At 41.4% G+C, this 16,990-nt stretch overlaps 1 protein-coding gene across 2 annotated transcripts in view; it reads left to right on the forward strand.

The window, feature by feature from the left end:
* Nucleotides 1-13,782, forward strand: part of LOC103813686 (ankyrin repeat domain-containing protein 26-like) — a 47,162-nt gene extending 33,380 nt beyond the window's left edge. For both annotated transcript variants that reach the window (XM_018910184.3, XM_030238579.2), the window contains exons 29-37: nt 592-666; nt 1,809-1,943; nt 2,849-2,961; nt 3,379-3,520; nt 4,110-4,391; nt 5,086-5,321; nt 6,060-6,306; nt 11,246-11,291; nt 12,288-13,782. In XM_018910184.3, the coding sequence (XP_018765729.1) occupies nt 592-666; nt 1,809-1,943; nt 2,849-2,961; nt 3,379-3,520; nt 4,110-4,391; nt 5,086-5,321; nt 6,060-6,306; nt 11,246-11,291; nt 12,288-12,409 (1,398 nt within the window). In that variant the 3' untranslated portion in view covers nt 12,410-13,782. The remainder of the gene's footprint in view (nt 1-591; nt 667-1,808; nt 1,944-2,848; nt 2,962-3,378; nt 3,521-4,109; nt 4,392-5,085; nt 5,322-6,059; nt 6,307-11,245; nt 11,292-12,287) is intronic.
* The last annotated feature ends 3,208 nt before the right edge of the window (nt 13,783-16,990 follow it).

Raw genomic sequence — 16,990 nt, forward strand, 5'->3', positions numbered from 1 at the left:
ATTTTTTGTTGTTGTTGGGTTTTTGTATTGTAGCCACTAAACTAGGGTTCTTGTTATGACTGCAGTTATCAATTATAGCTGAAGGTATTTTGAAAATCACTATATGTGATAGTCAGACTTTGTGATGTACTGATACTGTGACTACCAGTGGGAAGGCAGTGACAAGTCCTTCCACTTTGATTACAGGGCATGATTTTCAAGTGTACTGGGGATGAGAACAGCTACTCCTGCCTGTTTTCACTGAAGATTCTTTATATTCTACATGGTTCTCTCTGTCTCTCTGTCTCTCTGTCTCTCTGTCTCTCTGTCTCTCTGTCTCTCTGTCTCTCTCTCTCTCTCTCTCTCTCTCTCTCTCTCTCTCTCTCTCTCTCTCTCTCTCTATATATATATATATATATATATATATATATATAAATGGCAGAGGTGATGATTGCTAGCAGTTTTACAGTGGCATCAAACTAAGGTCATTCTGATCATTGTTGCTGGGTGTAAATAGGTTAAGAGGTTTTGTGTAATAATTCTGTCAGTGAGGTGTAACTTCAATGTAGAAAGTGATAGTGTGCCTTCTTGCTTCTTGTAATGCTTCTGTAGGTTCATAACCGCCTGGAAGACTTGATAATGAGCATACAGACAGCACAGGCAGCTGCAGAGGATCACCACAAGCAGGTATATGACAGGCTTCTGTGAATGACTGTTTTAGTCTTTGAATATTTTGTATATATGTAATTGATGAAAAGATCATGGGGCAGTGTAAGCACACAGCTATTAAATACCCATCTGGTTTTAGAGCAGGGCACCCTCAAGGGAAAAGGCTGTAAATTTCCTCGTTTTCCTGCTGCTGTGTTTTGTATGTGTTGTGTTGTGCAAGATAGTTGTGTGAATCAGTGTGATTCATCTGATGAATTCTCTTCCCCATGCCACTTGCAGGGAGTGAGCCAGTGGCTGTGAAATGCTTAGCTCTCTACCAGGGTTTAGCCGTAGCAGATGAGTGATAGAGTGCATGTTGTGGACAGCATGGACGTCTGTGGTTGAAAGCTGAGAGAGGAGAGCAGACTTTACAGATCTATATTTTCTTTGTAATTTTGTCAGAGCTGGTCTTGAGGCCATGTCAGTTTTTGTTGTGCGACCCAGTGTTTTACCTCCTCGGTAAGGACTTGAGAAAGTCATACACCCTAAGAATTTTTTTTACTTGAGACTTTGTGTTAAGTGTTTTGTCACTTTCTGTAGCCAGTAAGCATCTCTGTTTTTTCTTTTTTTTGCTTTTGTAATTTTCTTTTTTTTTTTCTTTAAAAAATGCCACTAAAAGCATCTAGTGAACTTCTAGTCTTTATATTGAACTGAATCATCAAGTTGTGTTCAACTCAAGTACATCTGTTAGGCATTGTCACTTTAGATAAAACCATCAATACCATTGTCAACTTCAAAACATTTTCTTGCTCTGAGGAGATGTACAGCTGTCACAGAAGCCATGAGGGTAAGGTATATTCTGTCATGGGCACTAGAAAAGACTGCATTAGAAAGTATGCCATGAACTCTGGAGAACCTTTGGAAGAAAGCTACAGGGTGATTTTGTGTATGTGTCTGTTATTCAACCTCATCTAACCACCCCTATAACACTCATTCTTTTTCCCACCTTCAGTTTATCTTCTTGGTTATGTTTCCCAAGCTGTGTTTTACATCCCACATTCACATTAACGGTAGACATGGGACGGGGAGAGGAGAGAGTTTCCATTTAAGTTACAGCTTTCTGTTCCAGTGTCTTCTTTATGGCCACCTTAGTTTCTTCTTCTGCCATTGTTGTTTTACAGGTGCAAAAGCAGAATGTGCTGGCTCTGACATCAAAGGACTTGCAGAGCATGTGGGAAGAGCAGTTTAAGTCAAGATCTAACCTTGAAGAGCGTGTTGCTCAACTTGACAGGGAAAAGGCAGACCTCTTTGAACAGGTAAATCCAGAAAATTCTCCAGAGACCTAAGCCAGTACCTGAGAGAGACACATTATACTTTTGGTTGAGTTCTTAGATAAAGAGCATATTTTTTATTACCCCTGCCATTCAGATTCTGGATATGTTGTGATTTGTGGATCATCTAGGAAGCAGATGAACGCTATGTGGGTATCTTGTGTATGTTCTGGAGTGATTATCTTTGAAAGAGTTTCCAGTATGGTTTGATTCAGTTGAACACATCAAGCAGGGCTTCAGTTCCCCAGGTCTTTCTTGGCTTCCTTCTGGCCATCTTCTGACCCCATGTTTTCTGGGCAGGGTTGAAGTATTTCATTTTTCCAGTGCAGTGCAGGGAGTAGCACCAGCATGGTTTTCAGGGTAGTGGATGCTTAAAAGCCTTGCAGAAAAATATAGTGCAGGAATTCTGGGGAAATGAACTAGTGCTTGGGAAACCAGAAATGACTGACAGTTGTAATGGGGCAGTCTTTCCCTTTGTCTGTAGAGGAATAAAGGAAGTAAAAAGCAACTAGCACATAAGTAGCCACAAAGAAGGAATGGAAGGAAATAGTATATTGAAAAAATTCCCATAGATCAAATTCCTCTTCCTGCTTATCAATAAAGATCCTATAAAAGCTTTAAAGCATTCTTCCATGATAAGCACACCTAAATAATCCTTACTATCAGTTGAGAACTCTTGAAAGTAGTCCAGCATCTTCTCCACCTTTGTTTCAGTGAAGGCATCTATGTTTGTTCTTCAATATTGGCCCAGTTTGCTGTGAAACCTAACGTGTAACTTGGCTAATGGAGATGGGCTGCAGCTTCTCCATGGAGACCTCTAGAGACACATATTGCATGTAGCTGTTGTTCTTACGTGTTCTGTGTGTCATGTGTCTTTTCTGTTTTGAAAGTGTGAGAGTGAAAGAAAGAAAGTGAAGAAACTGATAGAGTTAAAACGCCCAGTTGAACTCCGTCTGGACCAAGAAATGAGACGAAACTTGGAATTGCAGAAAGATTTTAAGAGGTATGGCTTTTTGATATGGTGAAGAGAGATCCCTGAATAGAAGTGCAGTTTTATTGAACTGTAATGTAAGAATAGGTACACATACTCTGTGAGCAAACTGAAGTCTCGTGTTAGCTCCTGCAAGGTATCTCTGTGTCTGAGCCTATACTTAAAGCTGCAAGAGGAATTGCCAGTCCAGGTTGCCCTGCAGTTCTCTGGGGGTGGGGAAGGTAGTCTTCAATTCATTTTTTCAGCTGAAATTTGGATGTGCCAGGTGATTTGTGGCACAGGAAGAGCAGGTTTTTAATCATAAATTCCTGGTACTTTCAAGTATGTTAAAGATAAAGAAAGCTATTTCTGCATGCCTTACTGGAGAGCAAATGGAAAGGGTTGCTTATTCCTGTGTTTCATTGTTTTCTGAACTGATTTGCTATTTAGGTTGAAGAAACTTCTCAGTAGAGCTACAAAGAAAATAAAGGTGTACGAGGAGAGAGAAATGGAGTCAGAGCTTAATTTGAAGGGAGAAATGAAGAGCAGATATTCTGAAATGGTCAGTGAAGTTGAGAGATTGAGAACAAAGGTGAGCTCTGCTTAATTTTGGGTTCGTTTGGTTGTGGTGTTACTTCTTTTCAAACCTGTGTGAAGCTTTGCCTGTATTTCTTGTCATGTTGATGATTTGCTTTCCTTGGCTGTATTTTTGATTTGATTGGTCTCTCTCAATGGTTTTTCTACTGTTAGAGAAGCAGTTGACTATAACTAATACTGATGTAGTTGTCCTTATGGGTAAAGATGCAATCCTTAAGTATAAAGCAGCATCTGCAGTGGCACCAGAAGGGCAGACTGTCATGCAGAGGAAGGACAAGCCAAGAGTGGCAGCAGGGCTGGCAGGGCTCATGACCTCATGGGCCAAGGAGCTCACCAAGAAGAACCGAACGGGTCCAGTGACAGCAGGCAGGGTCAGCCAAGAGTGCACATCCTCAGGGCGGGCCTTAGGGATGGGCAGTTCTGCTGTCCTACCAGGACGTCATGTCCATGGGTGAGGGGCAGGGCTGAGTGTGCAGGTGATAAATGCAGTCCATGGACAACCCCTTTAGTGATTTTAACAGAATTCACTGCCTTTAGATGCCTCTGAGTTTCGCTTTTTTTTTTTTTTTCCCCTCTACATACAGGTTGCTGAACTTTCCCAGCAGCTGGACATGGAGTCTAAAAAAAGCATGCAGCTAGAAGCCCAAAACCGGGATTTGCGAGAAGAGCTATCTACCCTGCATGGGAACTGTGAAAAACTGGAGAAGAGCAAATGCCAGCTGAAAGAAGAAGTGGCAAAACTCCAGCATCACTTGGAGACTAACATGGTGGATCACAGCCAAATAGAACAGTATAAAAGAGAGGTTGATGAACGAGCAGGCCAAGAAATAAGACAAAAACTACAAGAAGTCAATCTGTTTTTGCAAGTGAGTGACTTTCTGACATGTGTCTGTAGGCACTCTGTAGACTTTGGTTGTGATCACCGTTTTTTAGTGTTTTACTTTGGGTGCCCGATTCTGTGTGTTAGTTCTGCACTTGTGTCTGTGCCACAGGGCAGTGGGAGAAGGGCAGATGGTTGGGCAGGAGTGCTCTTATGGTGTGTAATGTCCCTGAATCAAAAGCTTGCCCAAGGTAGGTTTCCATTTTGCAGTGCTTGGGGTTGTCTCTGTCCACTGGTCTGTTTCTTCTCATTGTTCATGCTTGAAGAGGTGTTGCACCTTCCAGCTGTCACAGCCAGACCTACAGGTCCAGTTTTGTCCTTGTACAGGGGACAGTGCTCAGAAAACAAGTGACTGAAGTTGCAGGTGTGGAGATGGGGAGGACGTGAGGCATCCTGCTAAAGTCTTTGAGGAATCCTGTTCTCCATGCCCTGTCCTACAGAGATAATGCCCTTTCATTAGTAGCTTTGAATAGTGGTACTGATTTGGGCTTCATCCTGACTGAAAAGAATTATTTACCCTGGTGGTAGCTTCAGGGTTCTCCTTAATTGCTGATGGTAGTGAAGAGGTATAGCTGCCTTTCTAAGCCAAGCGGGGCCCATGACCTTGGGCACATGCCATTGACAGGTGGGGAGAGTTATCTTTTACTTCGTGGTGGTTGAAGGTGCACTGTCTCCTTCAGGCACAGGCAGCCTCCCAGGACAGACTAGAACACATCAGAGCAAGTCATCATGCTTCTCTGAGAAACCAGCTAAAAGACAGAATTAGAGATCTTGAATGTGAATTGGACAAGATAAAAAATACTCAACAAGACACTACTTTTCCAAAAGAATGTGTACAGGCAGAAGTGGAAAAGTACAAGGAGCTGTATCTGGAGGAAGTGAAAACTAGGCGATGCCTAGCAAAGAAACTGGAAAGGTAAGTCTCTGCTTTTTTTTGGACTGATAAAAAGAGACTCCTTTTTCCTCATGCATATTTCTTGTTAATTCCTCTTCTGCACCTGGCCAGCATTGAAAGCCTATGATGATATGTTTGTGGGAAAAGTACCTTAAGACCCTTCCCATTTAGCAGGCCTTCATTTCACTTTAGTGTTTCAACAGGAATACAACTGATCATGGCATTAACAGAAGACTTTTCAAGTTGATGTTGTTTTAACTGGCAGCTTTGTTTGCCAGCCTCTATAATCTCTTCATCCTGTGGACCACACAAAAGATTAATTTCATGTCCATTACTCTTTGAGTATGAATAGGCCCCTCAGAGAACAGATTTCTATTCTGTGAAGGAAATATAAAAATTATCTTTTTTGGCTTCTGTTTAAGCAGTGGCTCTGAGCTTTGAGCTTTCCTTGGGAAGGGAATCCAGCCCAGAGTTGTTACAGAGGTGGCATACACACCAGAAGAAGTTCTGTAAACACATGGTTTTCACAGAAGGCTTTGAAGGCCTCATGCTGAGCACTCCTAAGTGTTGGTGACTCTGCTCCTTGTACCTAGTGTGACGTCCTTGAAACAGGCCCTCCAAACAAGCTCTGGTCAAATGATGTACTACTTTTGGAGGCTCTTCATCTTAGAAGTCAAATAATAGTCAAAGACCTGGAGATTAACTTTGGAACAGTGTTGCTACCAAAGGTAACTGTTTGTGTGCTTCCAAACGTTTCAGAGCTAATGAGAGACTTGAAGAAGCCAATGCTAAGCTCCTCCGGGAGCGCCATAAAAGCAAATCATTAATCACCAGCAGCATCGTCAGCGGAGGTCTGGCTGCAAGTCCAGTTCTGTATTCAACTGCACTGGGACATCTTGGCAACAATTTGGGACTGAGCAGAAGTCTCAGTCTAGGAGGAAGCTTCCTCACCCCAGCTGAGAACACATTATCCCCAAGAAACAGGGTTGCAGCCTTTGTGGCCAAGGTAAGCATTATGAAATAACATTCTCAACTCCTGATGAAAAGTAGCCATGTGCAAGGTTCTCCCTTTTAGCCTGAAGTTAGAATCCTTTTTTTGTTCATGCCATATGTCTAATTGGCCAAAGCAATTGCTAATCCTCAGAACAGTGCACAGCTGTATGTTGTAAGGCTGAAGACTTTTGGTCATCAGAGTTGTAAAAATTTTCAAGAGGGTAAAGGCCATAAGATATTTCAGGCAAAGCAGTGAACTGTGCCATGACATTCTTTTACAAGAGAAGCTGTGACAGGGAGTACTGTGGCATAGGGAGCTCCCAGCTAAGTTCATAATGAAATTCCAGTGTTTGGTTTGGCTAACCTGTTTAAAGTGGCTGAGTGACAAATCCAATGAGACATCTCTGAGACACTTTTTTCTTCTTCCTTGATCTTCACTCCCGCAGTTTCTTCACAGAACCTGCATTAGTATGTTAATACCAACAAAAGGATGCTTGAAAAATAGGATTATATGAATGGGATAGCATAACTTTGCTCTTACACTTCATTGCAGAATACATACTATGTATAAGAGACATTTGTTCTTGTAGTTCCTTCCATGTGTTATTTCCTGAAATGGTAAAATTACCTACTCTTTGGCAAGTCTTCACAGTTTTCTGATTTTACAGCAATGCTGCAACCTCTGCAATGCCTCTGGTCCAAGTGTGCCCTGTAATTAGCAGTCACTGTGATAGCACATCCCTCACAGAAGGCTGAACATTATGCCATGAAAACCCCACACCAATAGTTGTAATCAGTGAGAGACCCACTTAACGTGGCCAAGCTTCTTTGTTGAGTCATTGTATTCTGCTGTGAAGGGAATGTGACAAGTATTTCTTCACTTTTAAGTCCATCTCAGTTTGATGGTCCCCCCTCATTGGAAAGAACCATGTGTTTACACAGAACACCTGTTCTACAAAAACAAGCCAAGAGAACAGATGGGACCAAAGCAGCATTGGAAATGCATAGCTGTGGCAGTTACAGAGATGAACCTCTCTGTGTAGCTGTGAACACTCTTTTGAGGGCAGAGGTGGACAAACATGACTGGAAGAACTCATGAAGTCATTAGTACTGTATCATCTGCAGGGGCTATTCTGTATACAAGCACTAAAAAGGAAGGAAAATTCAGGGACCCACTGTGAAAGGGAAATAAAGAAGAGACCAGGAGGGGTAGGGAGCACATAACAAAAGAGGGAAAGAAAGGACAGAGGGATGGGAGCAACACATTTAAAAAAAAGGCAAAAGAGGAAACCATTCCTCTTCTAGGCAAAAAAAACTGCCCTAGTTTACAACAAAAAGCTTAACAGTTGTGGCCATTTTGGAGAAGAATTAGGAAAACAGTGAAGGGAAAGAAAGTGTAAGTACTCAGTGCTTCTTAAAACTCAATTACAGCAACAGTTTTCAGGTAGTGCTTTCCATTTTCATTTTCCAGAAGACATTAAAACTCTGTGAGGATCTCAAAGTTTTGTCAGTATCAAGATAGACACCTTCATGGGTTTGCTGCCTTCCCCTAAGTAGGGAAATTTAATTAGAGAAATTAAATATTTCTCCAGGCTATTTCATGGCTCATTGTTTTATACAGCTGCTAATAAATACAGATGTATAGTTCAAACTTCTTTGTAGGGTTTTTTGAAAAATGCTTCCAAATCCACTTGTGAAAAACATTTGAGCTGACTCCAAGACAAGTCTGCATTAGATCTGAGAATGGTGATACTGTTCCCTCTCAGTGTCCTGACTTCAAGAGTACCCATAGAGTTTCTTTCCAGAGCATGTGTGTCTCATAGCTTTCAGCATACTCTCAAGGAAGTTGTTGAACAGTTACGTATGACTCTTTCCCAGTCTTCAATTACTGGTGTCCAGTATTTTCTTATTAATTTGGGGACTTTCTTCTATACTAAAATTTTTCCTTCCTAGTGCAGTTTTGTTGGTAGGACCTAGTCCCCTGAAATTCTCTCTGCTCTTGATCACAACCTGTGGTTGTTGTCACCAGAGAAGCTGAGGATAATTCACTCTCACTATACAAAGTTTGTCTTCTCAGGATTCTCTTTGAGCTCTAATACTGTATCAAATTCTGAAGTTTTCTTCCTTGAGTAAAGGTGAGACAAACAACTGCTATACCCACAGAAAACATACCTATTTCTTACCATTTCAGCTAGGTTCCTTTAAGAGAAAGATGGAAACTCAGCATGCCAGATGCTCTCTCAGTGAAAGCCGAAGGGTGGTGTCTGGGACTCAGATTTCCTGCTGTGAATTTATCTGCCTTCATACTAAATTGAGCTGCACATTCTGTTGTGATAAGTCTTCCTGAAATCACCAATTAGGGAACAACTGAGACTGTCATGGCATCACCTGTAGCCTCAAGTACCCCAATGTTCACGGTGTTCAGGGAAGACTTATAACCAGGTCTTCCCTCTCTGAGTCATAAATAGGCAGTACTGTTAGTGGTCTGTGTACCAGAATTTGGAAATGTAGTGCATAGCCCAAGGCAGAGAATGTCTGTTTACTTGCTGCAAGTATTGCAAGATTTTGGGACACAAGGCCACTTGTTATACTTACAAACTGTCAAGCTTCCATCCTAACAGCTGTGCCAAAGGCTGCTGCAAATGCATGTGGGTGTCTTGATGTAGAAAAGAATAGGGAACTCTGCTAGCTGCCACCAGTGTGAATTGGTGGATTTATGAAACCAGTTTCCCTACATAATGTGAGAAAGGGAATGTCAGCTCCCTACGCTCTCTCTCAACTTCTGTTCCTTTTCTGGCTTCATTTTCCAACTGCCTTCTTGTATTTTAGTGGTCTTTCTATTGTGAGCTTTTTTCCTTGCCTCATGTACATGTGGGCCATGTTCTTGTCTCACTGAAGACCTTTGAACTTAAGGCTGTTTTTCTTTCTTCAGATCCTTAATCAAAAAATCTTCTCTCTCTTCTCTGCAGCCAAATATATGACAAGGTTTGTAGTCCGTACTGCTTAACCTTGGGTGCTATTGCAAATGTTCTGTCTATTTATGCTGCTAGGTTTGATTCAAACTTACTGATGCATTCACATTGGCCTAAAGCTGGAGACACTTTGAAGCTGCTGGTTTCTCTTGAGTAAAAGAGTGACTTGCTGCCAAGTAGTTCTGTGCTTTATGTCTTTGTGAAGTTACGGCTTCTGTGGTAGTTCAGCTTCTGTAAGATGGCACCATATGTATGGATTTCACCTCTTCTGATGGAACTTGGTTAAACTAGAGGACAAGGCTCTTTACTGCCCTTGCCTGTTAGGACAGTCAAGAAGTTCTGGGTAGCAACAGCAGTTGTGTGTGCAGTAGCAGTACTGCTCTGGAGTTGAGTTCCTAGACCCTGAGTATCATCTCATGGAGTCTTGGAGGATCCAACTTACCCTGTGCTCAAGAAGCCCCATGGGTAAGTAGTAAGTCAACATCACCTGCTGAAACAGAATTACTGAGATGGTGACTGCTGCAAGTGACCCAGTATGTTGCTGCCTAAGAGCTAAGCAGTGAGAGGTACCTACTCAGGACACAGACATTGACTTGAGGAATAGTGGAATTTACTATAATGTAAAATTGCAGTGAATTCTGCAAGGATAGGCTAAGCTAAGCAAAGCATATAATCATTAGCAAAGAATTGTAAAGGACAAGCTACGCATTGTATCTAATGATTACTCCAAAAGAATGCCTAAGTGATAAAGAAAGATACATCACTAGTTACTCCAGTACTTTGCTATAATTCAAGTCTGAGACACTTCAACTGTCAGTGGAAAGTGTCACAGAGAAGGACTGGAGAACCAAGGTAACTGGGAACTCCTGTGGTGCATCCACCTTGCAGGCCACCAGGCTCCCCCAACTTTGCTGTGAAAATAGCCCAGCTTTTATACTGTTAAACAAACAAGCTGACATAATGTGTAATTTCCTTCACCTGTTTGCTTCCTCCCAAAGCCTGGCCAGGGCTCAAGGAGGAATCAAGTCTTTGATCCTATACCCCCCTGGTTAGGCCAGATGTGGCCTCATCTAGTTTCTAGATGTGGAAAGGTTCCTATTGTTGCTCTCCTTATCTCCTTTTCTCCTCCCCTTCCCCTTCCCCTTCCCCCTTCCCCTTCCCCCTAACCCTCCCCCTAACCCTCCCCCTAACCCTCCACCCTCCCCTCCCCTCCCCTCCCCTCCCCTCCCCTCCCCTCCCCTCCCCTCCCCTCCATTAAATGCTGCTGTAACACTCTTCCTTTTTATATGAATATGTTTGTGAAGCTATTTTACTGTATTTAATTGAACTTGATATTTAATAAATACATGTTCTGCCAATAAATGCACACATATAACAATGCTTTAATTAAAATGGGTAATGAGTGGGAATATAGAGATAACATTTGGTTGGAAAGTTCATATAAAGTCAGGCTCTGGGCCTATTGTTGAGGCCTCATTAGGTCCTGTTGTTCAGTCCTTGGTACTTCATGCCTTCTCCAGTGGGGGCAGGATGACAGTGGAGACATTGTCAGTACTCAAATATGCATTTTCATTCAAAGGCCTTTTCCTTCCTTTTCAGAGAAATCCATATGTTGGCTTTATTTCCATGCTTGAAAAAAACTCGAGGCTTGTGGGGAGTTGTTCTTTTGGCACGACTGAGAAGAGTTTGGCTCCATCTCTGTTACTCCACTCCCTGGTAGTTAATACACACAGACAAGGTTGCCTGAGCTTTGTCTACTCCAGGAAAGAAACAGTCACAGCTCTCTCAGCCTTTCCACATAGCTCATGTGGTCCAGGGCCTTCAGCATCTTCTTGGCCATCACAGCCCATCATCTCCATTTGGGATGATATATTTAGGATTTATCACATTGTCCGTGGGGTGTAAGAATGTTTTAGGAGTTTTAGCAGTTATATTTGGGTCATATTATGTGTAAACTTTATATTTGATGTATCATTCTAGGTACGACAGGAACTGGATGAAAAAATCACTAAGGAACTGAAAGAAGGTAATGTGTCATTTGGAGTGTTAAGGGAAAAGGTGTCTATTTCTAACAGCTTTCAAGCCATTATTTTCAACTTCTTCTGTCAAGCACAGAGATTTTATTTCTGCAAGCTCTCTAGTTTAGACTTGAATGTGAAAAATTCCTGCTTCCCAAAATATAGCACAGAAGGTTATGCACTTGCCTAGAAAAAAACAAGCAAAAAGAAAATTCATCCACTGCTCCACTCAGAAACACTCAGCTTAGGATGAAGCTGCTATTCACTAGAGTTAATCTCCAGCAAAAACATCAGAGAAGTCCCCAGATTTTTAGAGATCTTTTTAGACTTCAGCCATCCCTTTCTTCCCTGTACATGGATTGCATTCAGTACTAAACCATACCATATATATTCTCTGCTCTTAGATCCTGATTTTTCTTGCTATGATTCATGGCTTGTCTTTGTAGCTTAGGTGTTGCAGTCAGTCTTGTTTTGAACAATTAAGAAGAATATGATCAGGGATAAAAGACAACATTTCTTTAGGAAGAGATGGTTCAGTAGTGTTTGGGTAAACATGAGCATAAAACATGCTCTGTAACTTGAGGCCAGGTGTCCAAAGAGGAAATCCACTTGCTTCATGATAGCTGGTCCTCCAGAGTCACTGCTTTGCAGGGACTGAAGCTGTGTAGTTGTAGTGTTGCAATAAAGCACAGTTTTGAACATTTGAGGAAAGCAAAAGCTTTAAGAAGCACTGTTAAGGGCCACTAGAGTCATGTGGAGTCCCATGTAGCCTCTGGAATGTCTGTCACTAGCTTTAGAAATTATGTTGACTGATAAGCACATATGCACAAAATGTGTTTCTTCCTTTGTGCCCATCTCTTCCCTTATTAGGTGTCCTTGGAAATTTTAGTCTTGTTCAATATTGCAGACTCTCGAGTTATGCAGACTCTTGACTCTTACAGTGCCTTATTTCTCCCTGTCTGCTGTAGATGTAACATAAGGAATCTCGTCTCTTTTCCCCTCAGCCACTGCTGAACTTGAAACTGGATGTGCTGATTCTTCCAAAAACCTTCATGTGGACCAGGATCCCCTTTGCAGAGCAATAGAGGAGTACCGTGATGTTTTAACCAAAAATTACATGATTTGAATGAAATGCTGTAGAAAGGCTCTGAACACTTTTTGCTTTTATAGAAAGCGCACCTATGGTTTCCCTTCTCCCCAGTTCAGATGTGAAAACTTGTTCATTGCTCAATTAAATGGATGTCAAGAACAGTGCACCCATCTGTTGGGTTTTTTCTGCATAGCTGGTTTCTTTTGCACTCACAGTAAGAACCACATCCATTTTTTCTGTGATTTTTCAAGAGATTTGACTCATCTGGATTCTTGAGCTTGACAAAACTGTCAGAAATGTTTCCTCTTACAGTAGCTTCATTATGTTGCATTATTCGTGGTCTGTGTTTTAACAAAAGCATTCACTTTGTTCTGTTTCGTCCTTTCACTCAATGTGTTTGTAAGTTCTCCAGTGTTATTTTGATGCTTAGGACACCATTTGATGTTCTTTGAGCCCAGATGCAGAATTAGGTTCTGCTAATTAACTTAGAGTGGTGTTCAAGCTAGAGAAAAGGGCACTTTACATTGTTGTCACTTTATGCAACATAAGTTTAAAATGACTGTGAGTGTGTAGTAGTGCCAAGACTTGTTTTATGGTCTTTTTGTATTTTTATTTTGTATCACAGAATGAGTGAGGTTGGAAGGGACCTCTGGAGGCTGTTTGTTCTAGCACTTCTGCTCCAGGGGGACCACCTTTAGGTAGTTTCCCAGATCTGTGTTGGTTTTTTCATTACTTAAAAAATGGAGACTCCAAAGTCTCCATAGGCAACCTGGCCTCATGATCAGTCACTGTCACAATACACTTGAATATCATGAGGGGTATTGAAAGTCAGTACCTCTCATGGTATTGGTCCTGATTTCTGTATTAAAAATTGCTGCGGCTTCAGACTTCTGCAGCTCTTGCTTAAACACTTATGGTACACCTGAAAACACTTTCAGTGGGAGAGGTAGAAAAGGAACATTAATATTATTAATACTCCTTGATACTCTCCAGAACTTGTGTGATAGGATACCCAATCTTTTTGTTGCTGCTAGCAGCTGATGATATGGTGTTTGTAGCACAGATGTGGTGGAAAATGCATAGCAACCATATAAGCAGTTTTGCTTGTTTCAGGGAGTTACCGGTTTTTAATTAAGATGTGTGTTGTCATTTCCCATCTGCAAAAGTCACCAGCAGAGTATAGAACCAAGTCCCAGTTTTGGAAAAGTAAGAATAATTGTACTGAGATGAATCAAGACTTAAAGAATACTAGGGTTTTACCCACTATTTTAAGGACTTGAGTTAACAGATAGTGAGAAAAGCATTAAATGCTGCTGTAACACTCTTCCTTTTTATATGAATATATTTGTGAAGCTATTTTACTGTATTTAATTGGACTTGATATTTAATAAACTTTGCAGTCTAGAAAATGGCTTTGTTTTATTGTTCCTCTTCTTGACACTGCTTACCACCCCTTCCCTGCTCATAGAACTTTCCAGTGCTCACAGATGCACCTTGGCTGTTCCTCTGTAAGAGACTGGCCTGCTACAGATGAATGACTCAAACACTCGACCTTTTGCACTAACTGCCCAGGTGCTGCAAGAGATTGGACTGGCTCAATCAATCAGCTGGGTGCTTGGCTACTGATGCACAGAGTGGCCTCCCCAGTGCAGGTGGGTGTGCACACCTGAGGCTACAAGCTGGGTTTCCAGATAAGGGAAGAGGCTGATAGGAAGCAAATCCTGCAAAGTGGGATAGTTCTCCTTACCATGCCAATATCTTCCCTTACATAGTGGCTCAGCTGTGACAACTCCCTTCTGAAGTACCATAGGATGAAGGTATTTATCTCAGCTGATGGGCCATGATTAATTGTGCTATAGTGGGTAAGAAACAGCTGCAGCACCTTAGAAGATGTCAACGACTCATTGAATGTCCCATGATCCAGTACTGCATCATCCAGGGGAAATACAGGGGCCTTTCCACCTAGCCTCAGCTAATATAAACCCCATGGACCTGGTGTTATGTGGGCTTTCCTCCCCACTTGATGGGTACAGTCTGCAACCACCATAGCAACAGGACTGCAACCGCCAACGAGACAAGAGCACCAACAGGCTCTCATTGGAACCTCTGGGGTGGTGATACTTCTGATGTTTATTCTCTTTCTCAGTCTCCACCTTCTCTCCCTCTCCTCTTCCACTTGTCTTTTTAATAACTCTCTCTACCTCACATTTACTGATAAATAAAAATCCATACTAATGCCTTTGGCATATGGTCTTGCTTGCACCTTTAGTCAGACAGAGGCTTATCTCTAATAATTTTAATAACTGATCAGATCTTAACAGCCAGAGGCCAGGCAAATGTGTCCTGTAGTAGAAGCTTTGTCAGAAGTTTCTCACTTCATTAGTTAAGGCTCAGGTGGCTTATGGCAGACAGCATGGGAACTTCAGTACTTTCAGTACTTTCATAACTAATGCTCTACTGCTTAATGACCCAAGATGGTGGTTTATTGCTCAGGCATTCCTGTGTGTTGAAGAGTGGTTAACAGTAGGGTAGCCTGATAATTCCCTTTTAGCTAAAGGCCATTTTGCTGCCATCTGCACTTTGCTGTTGAAAGTCAGAAAAAAGCATAATTAGAACCAAACTCAAAACTATTGACACACACAGTGTCGTTATAAAACACTGTACATGTCTTGTCCATAAATGAAATGGATCCGTGGAAACATATTAATGTTTGCCTTTCTTACTTCTTTCTTCATTGGCTGGACTTCTGTAAAATGGTGAAATCAGAAGTTGCAGCATAAAACTCAAAATTACTTCATGGATGTTATAAATGATGCAAGAAGTTAAACTAGTCTCTAGACAAATCAGGAAGCTGTACCCTTCAGCCACATAATGATCATCACTTAAATTATAGCAATCACTCTGTTCCATTTCTTATCAGGGACTGTTTCCACTTGGATCCTTACAATTTTAACTGAATGTGAGCTGATGACTTTTCACAGAAGCTGTCATGAAAATCAGAAGCACAATTCCAGAGTGATCCTATGTTATTACAGTTACACAAAATAATCTTAAACCTTTCTTTTCAAAGTCCTTGACCATTTGCACTTCCTAGAGTTAAACTGCACTTACGCCTGACTCTTGCATCCAGGATGAGGTAGCACAACCTGTTGAAGAAACACAGCAAAAAGCAAGGCCACTTCCGTTCAGCATTGATGAGCACACGCGTTCATGGATTTTGCACTTGCTCTTTAATCATGGAAATCATTCTGCACGCTCCTACTGCTAATGATCTCATTGTTAGGAGAAAGGCTGGCCCCAGGCCTATTGACTGTTTACATCCTAATGTGCTGGTTTTTAAATCTGTTTCCAAACTGACTGAGGTTCTATTGTCTGATGTTTCCTCCACAGCAGCACACATTTTCAATCAGCATCAGCTCCTTAGCTATAATCACTTCCTGCCTTGGCTTCTGTTCAGTCTTGTAACTCAGTGCAAACCAGAACAGTACATTAAGTCTGTATGCATGAAATGGTACAGATGAGGTGGTATTTACGTGGCAGTTGGCAAGAAATGGTTTTATTAACTGGAAATGCCACAAACCAAATTTGAAACTATTATAGGTAGCTAGGGGGGGTTAATGCTGCATGTTTTTTCTTGGTCTTTTGCATGCACGCTGCTTTGAATACAAGGTTGACAACCTGTCCCTGTATCCAAGGTCTCTACATCACACACATGTTCATCAGTGTGAACATTGCAGATCCCAGCCATACACCACCTGCAGCTCTGACCAATTTGCAGAAACATGGCAGCATTTATGTGTATACAGATTTCCATCTGCATCATAAACAGAGTTGTAGTCTGAAAATTACACAAGTAAGAATTACCAAAAATGTAAGCACACAAGGCAACAACCATAATTAAAAAGTAAGTTTTTAGGATAGGAAGTTTGCATATAAAATTCCAGTGCCTTAAAATACTTCTGAGTGGAAAATGTTTTCTCACAATTTCTCAGTGTTTCTTATAAGATAAATTATTTACACAGATACAATAACTGTACCTGTGTATAAGAGAATTTCACTACAACGATCACTGCTGTAAAGCCTAACGTTGTTCACATTCAGCAGGTATCCATCCTACTTACTTCTATTTTTTATGCATTAGAGTATTTCAGATCCAACTTTTTCAATTTCTCCACTGAATAATTTCCACTCCCACTTCTATGCACTGTAATCATCACTGCTGGATTCAACACTGAAGATAAAATAAACCTAGAGCATAAAACAAGATGGCAGGAAAGCCATTAAAGAGGTTTTAGCAGACAAAAGCAGTACATGCACATGTGCTTGTCCTCTCTAAAGCAATGAAAGCCTTTCATGTAGAAGTGCAAGGAGCCGGAAAGAAGTTGAGCACTGAGTGAAATTTTCTTGGCATCCGGTGGCACTGTTACTGATGTAAGGCTGAACGGCAGCAGCACATTGTTCCAAGCAAGTTCCACAGCTTCTGGAACGTGCTGCAATGCTCCAGGAAGGAACATTAACAAGCAGATAAGTCCTGCTTTTATGGCTAGTAAGCAGGTTTTGGCAAAAGTCTGAATGTTATTGTGTTTTCAGCTTTGGCTTTCACCTGTGTCAGTGCAG

This window comes from Serinus canaria, chromosome 1A (genome assembly GCF_022539315.1).
Source record: "Serinus canaria isolate serCan28SL12 chromosome 1A, serCan2020, whole genome shotgun sequence".
In the NCBI taxonomy this organism is placed as follows: Eukaryota; Metazoa; Chordata; class Aves; order Passeriformes; family Fringillidae; genus Serinus; species Serinus canaria.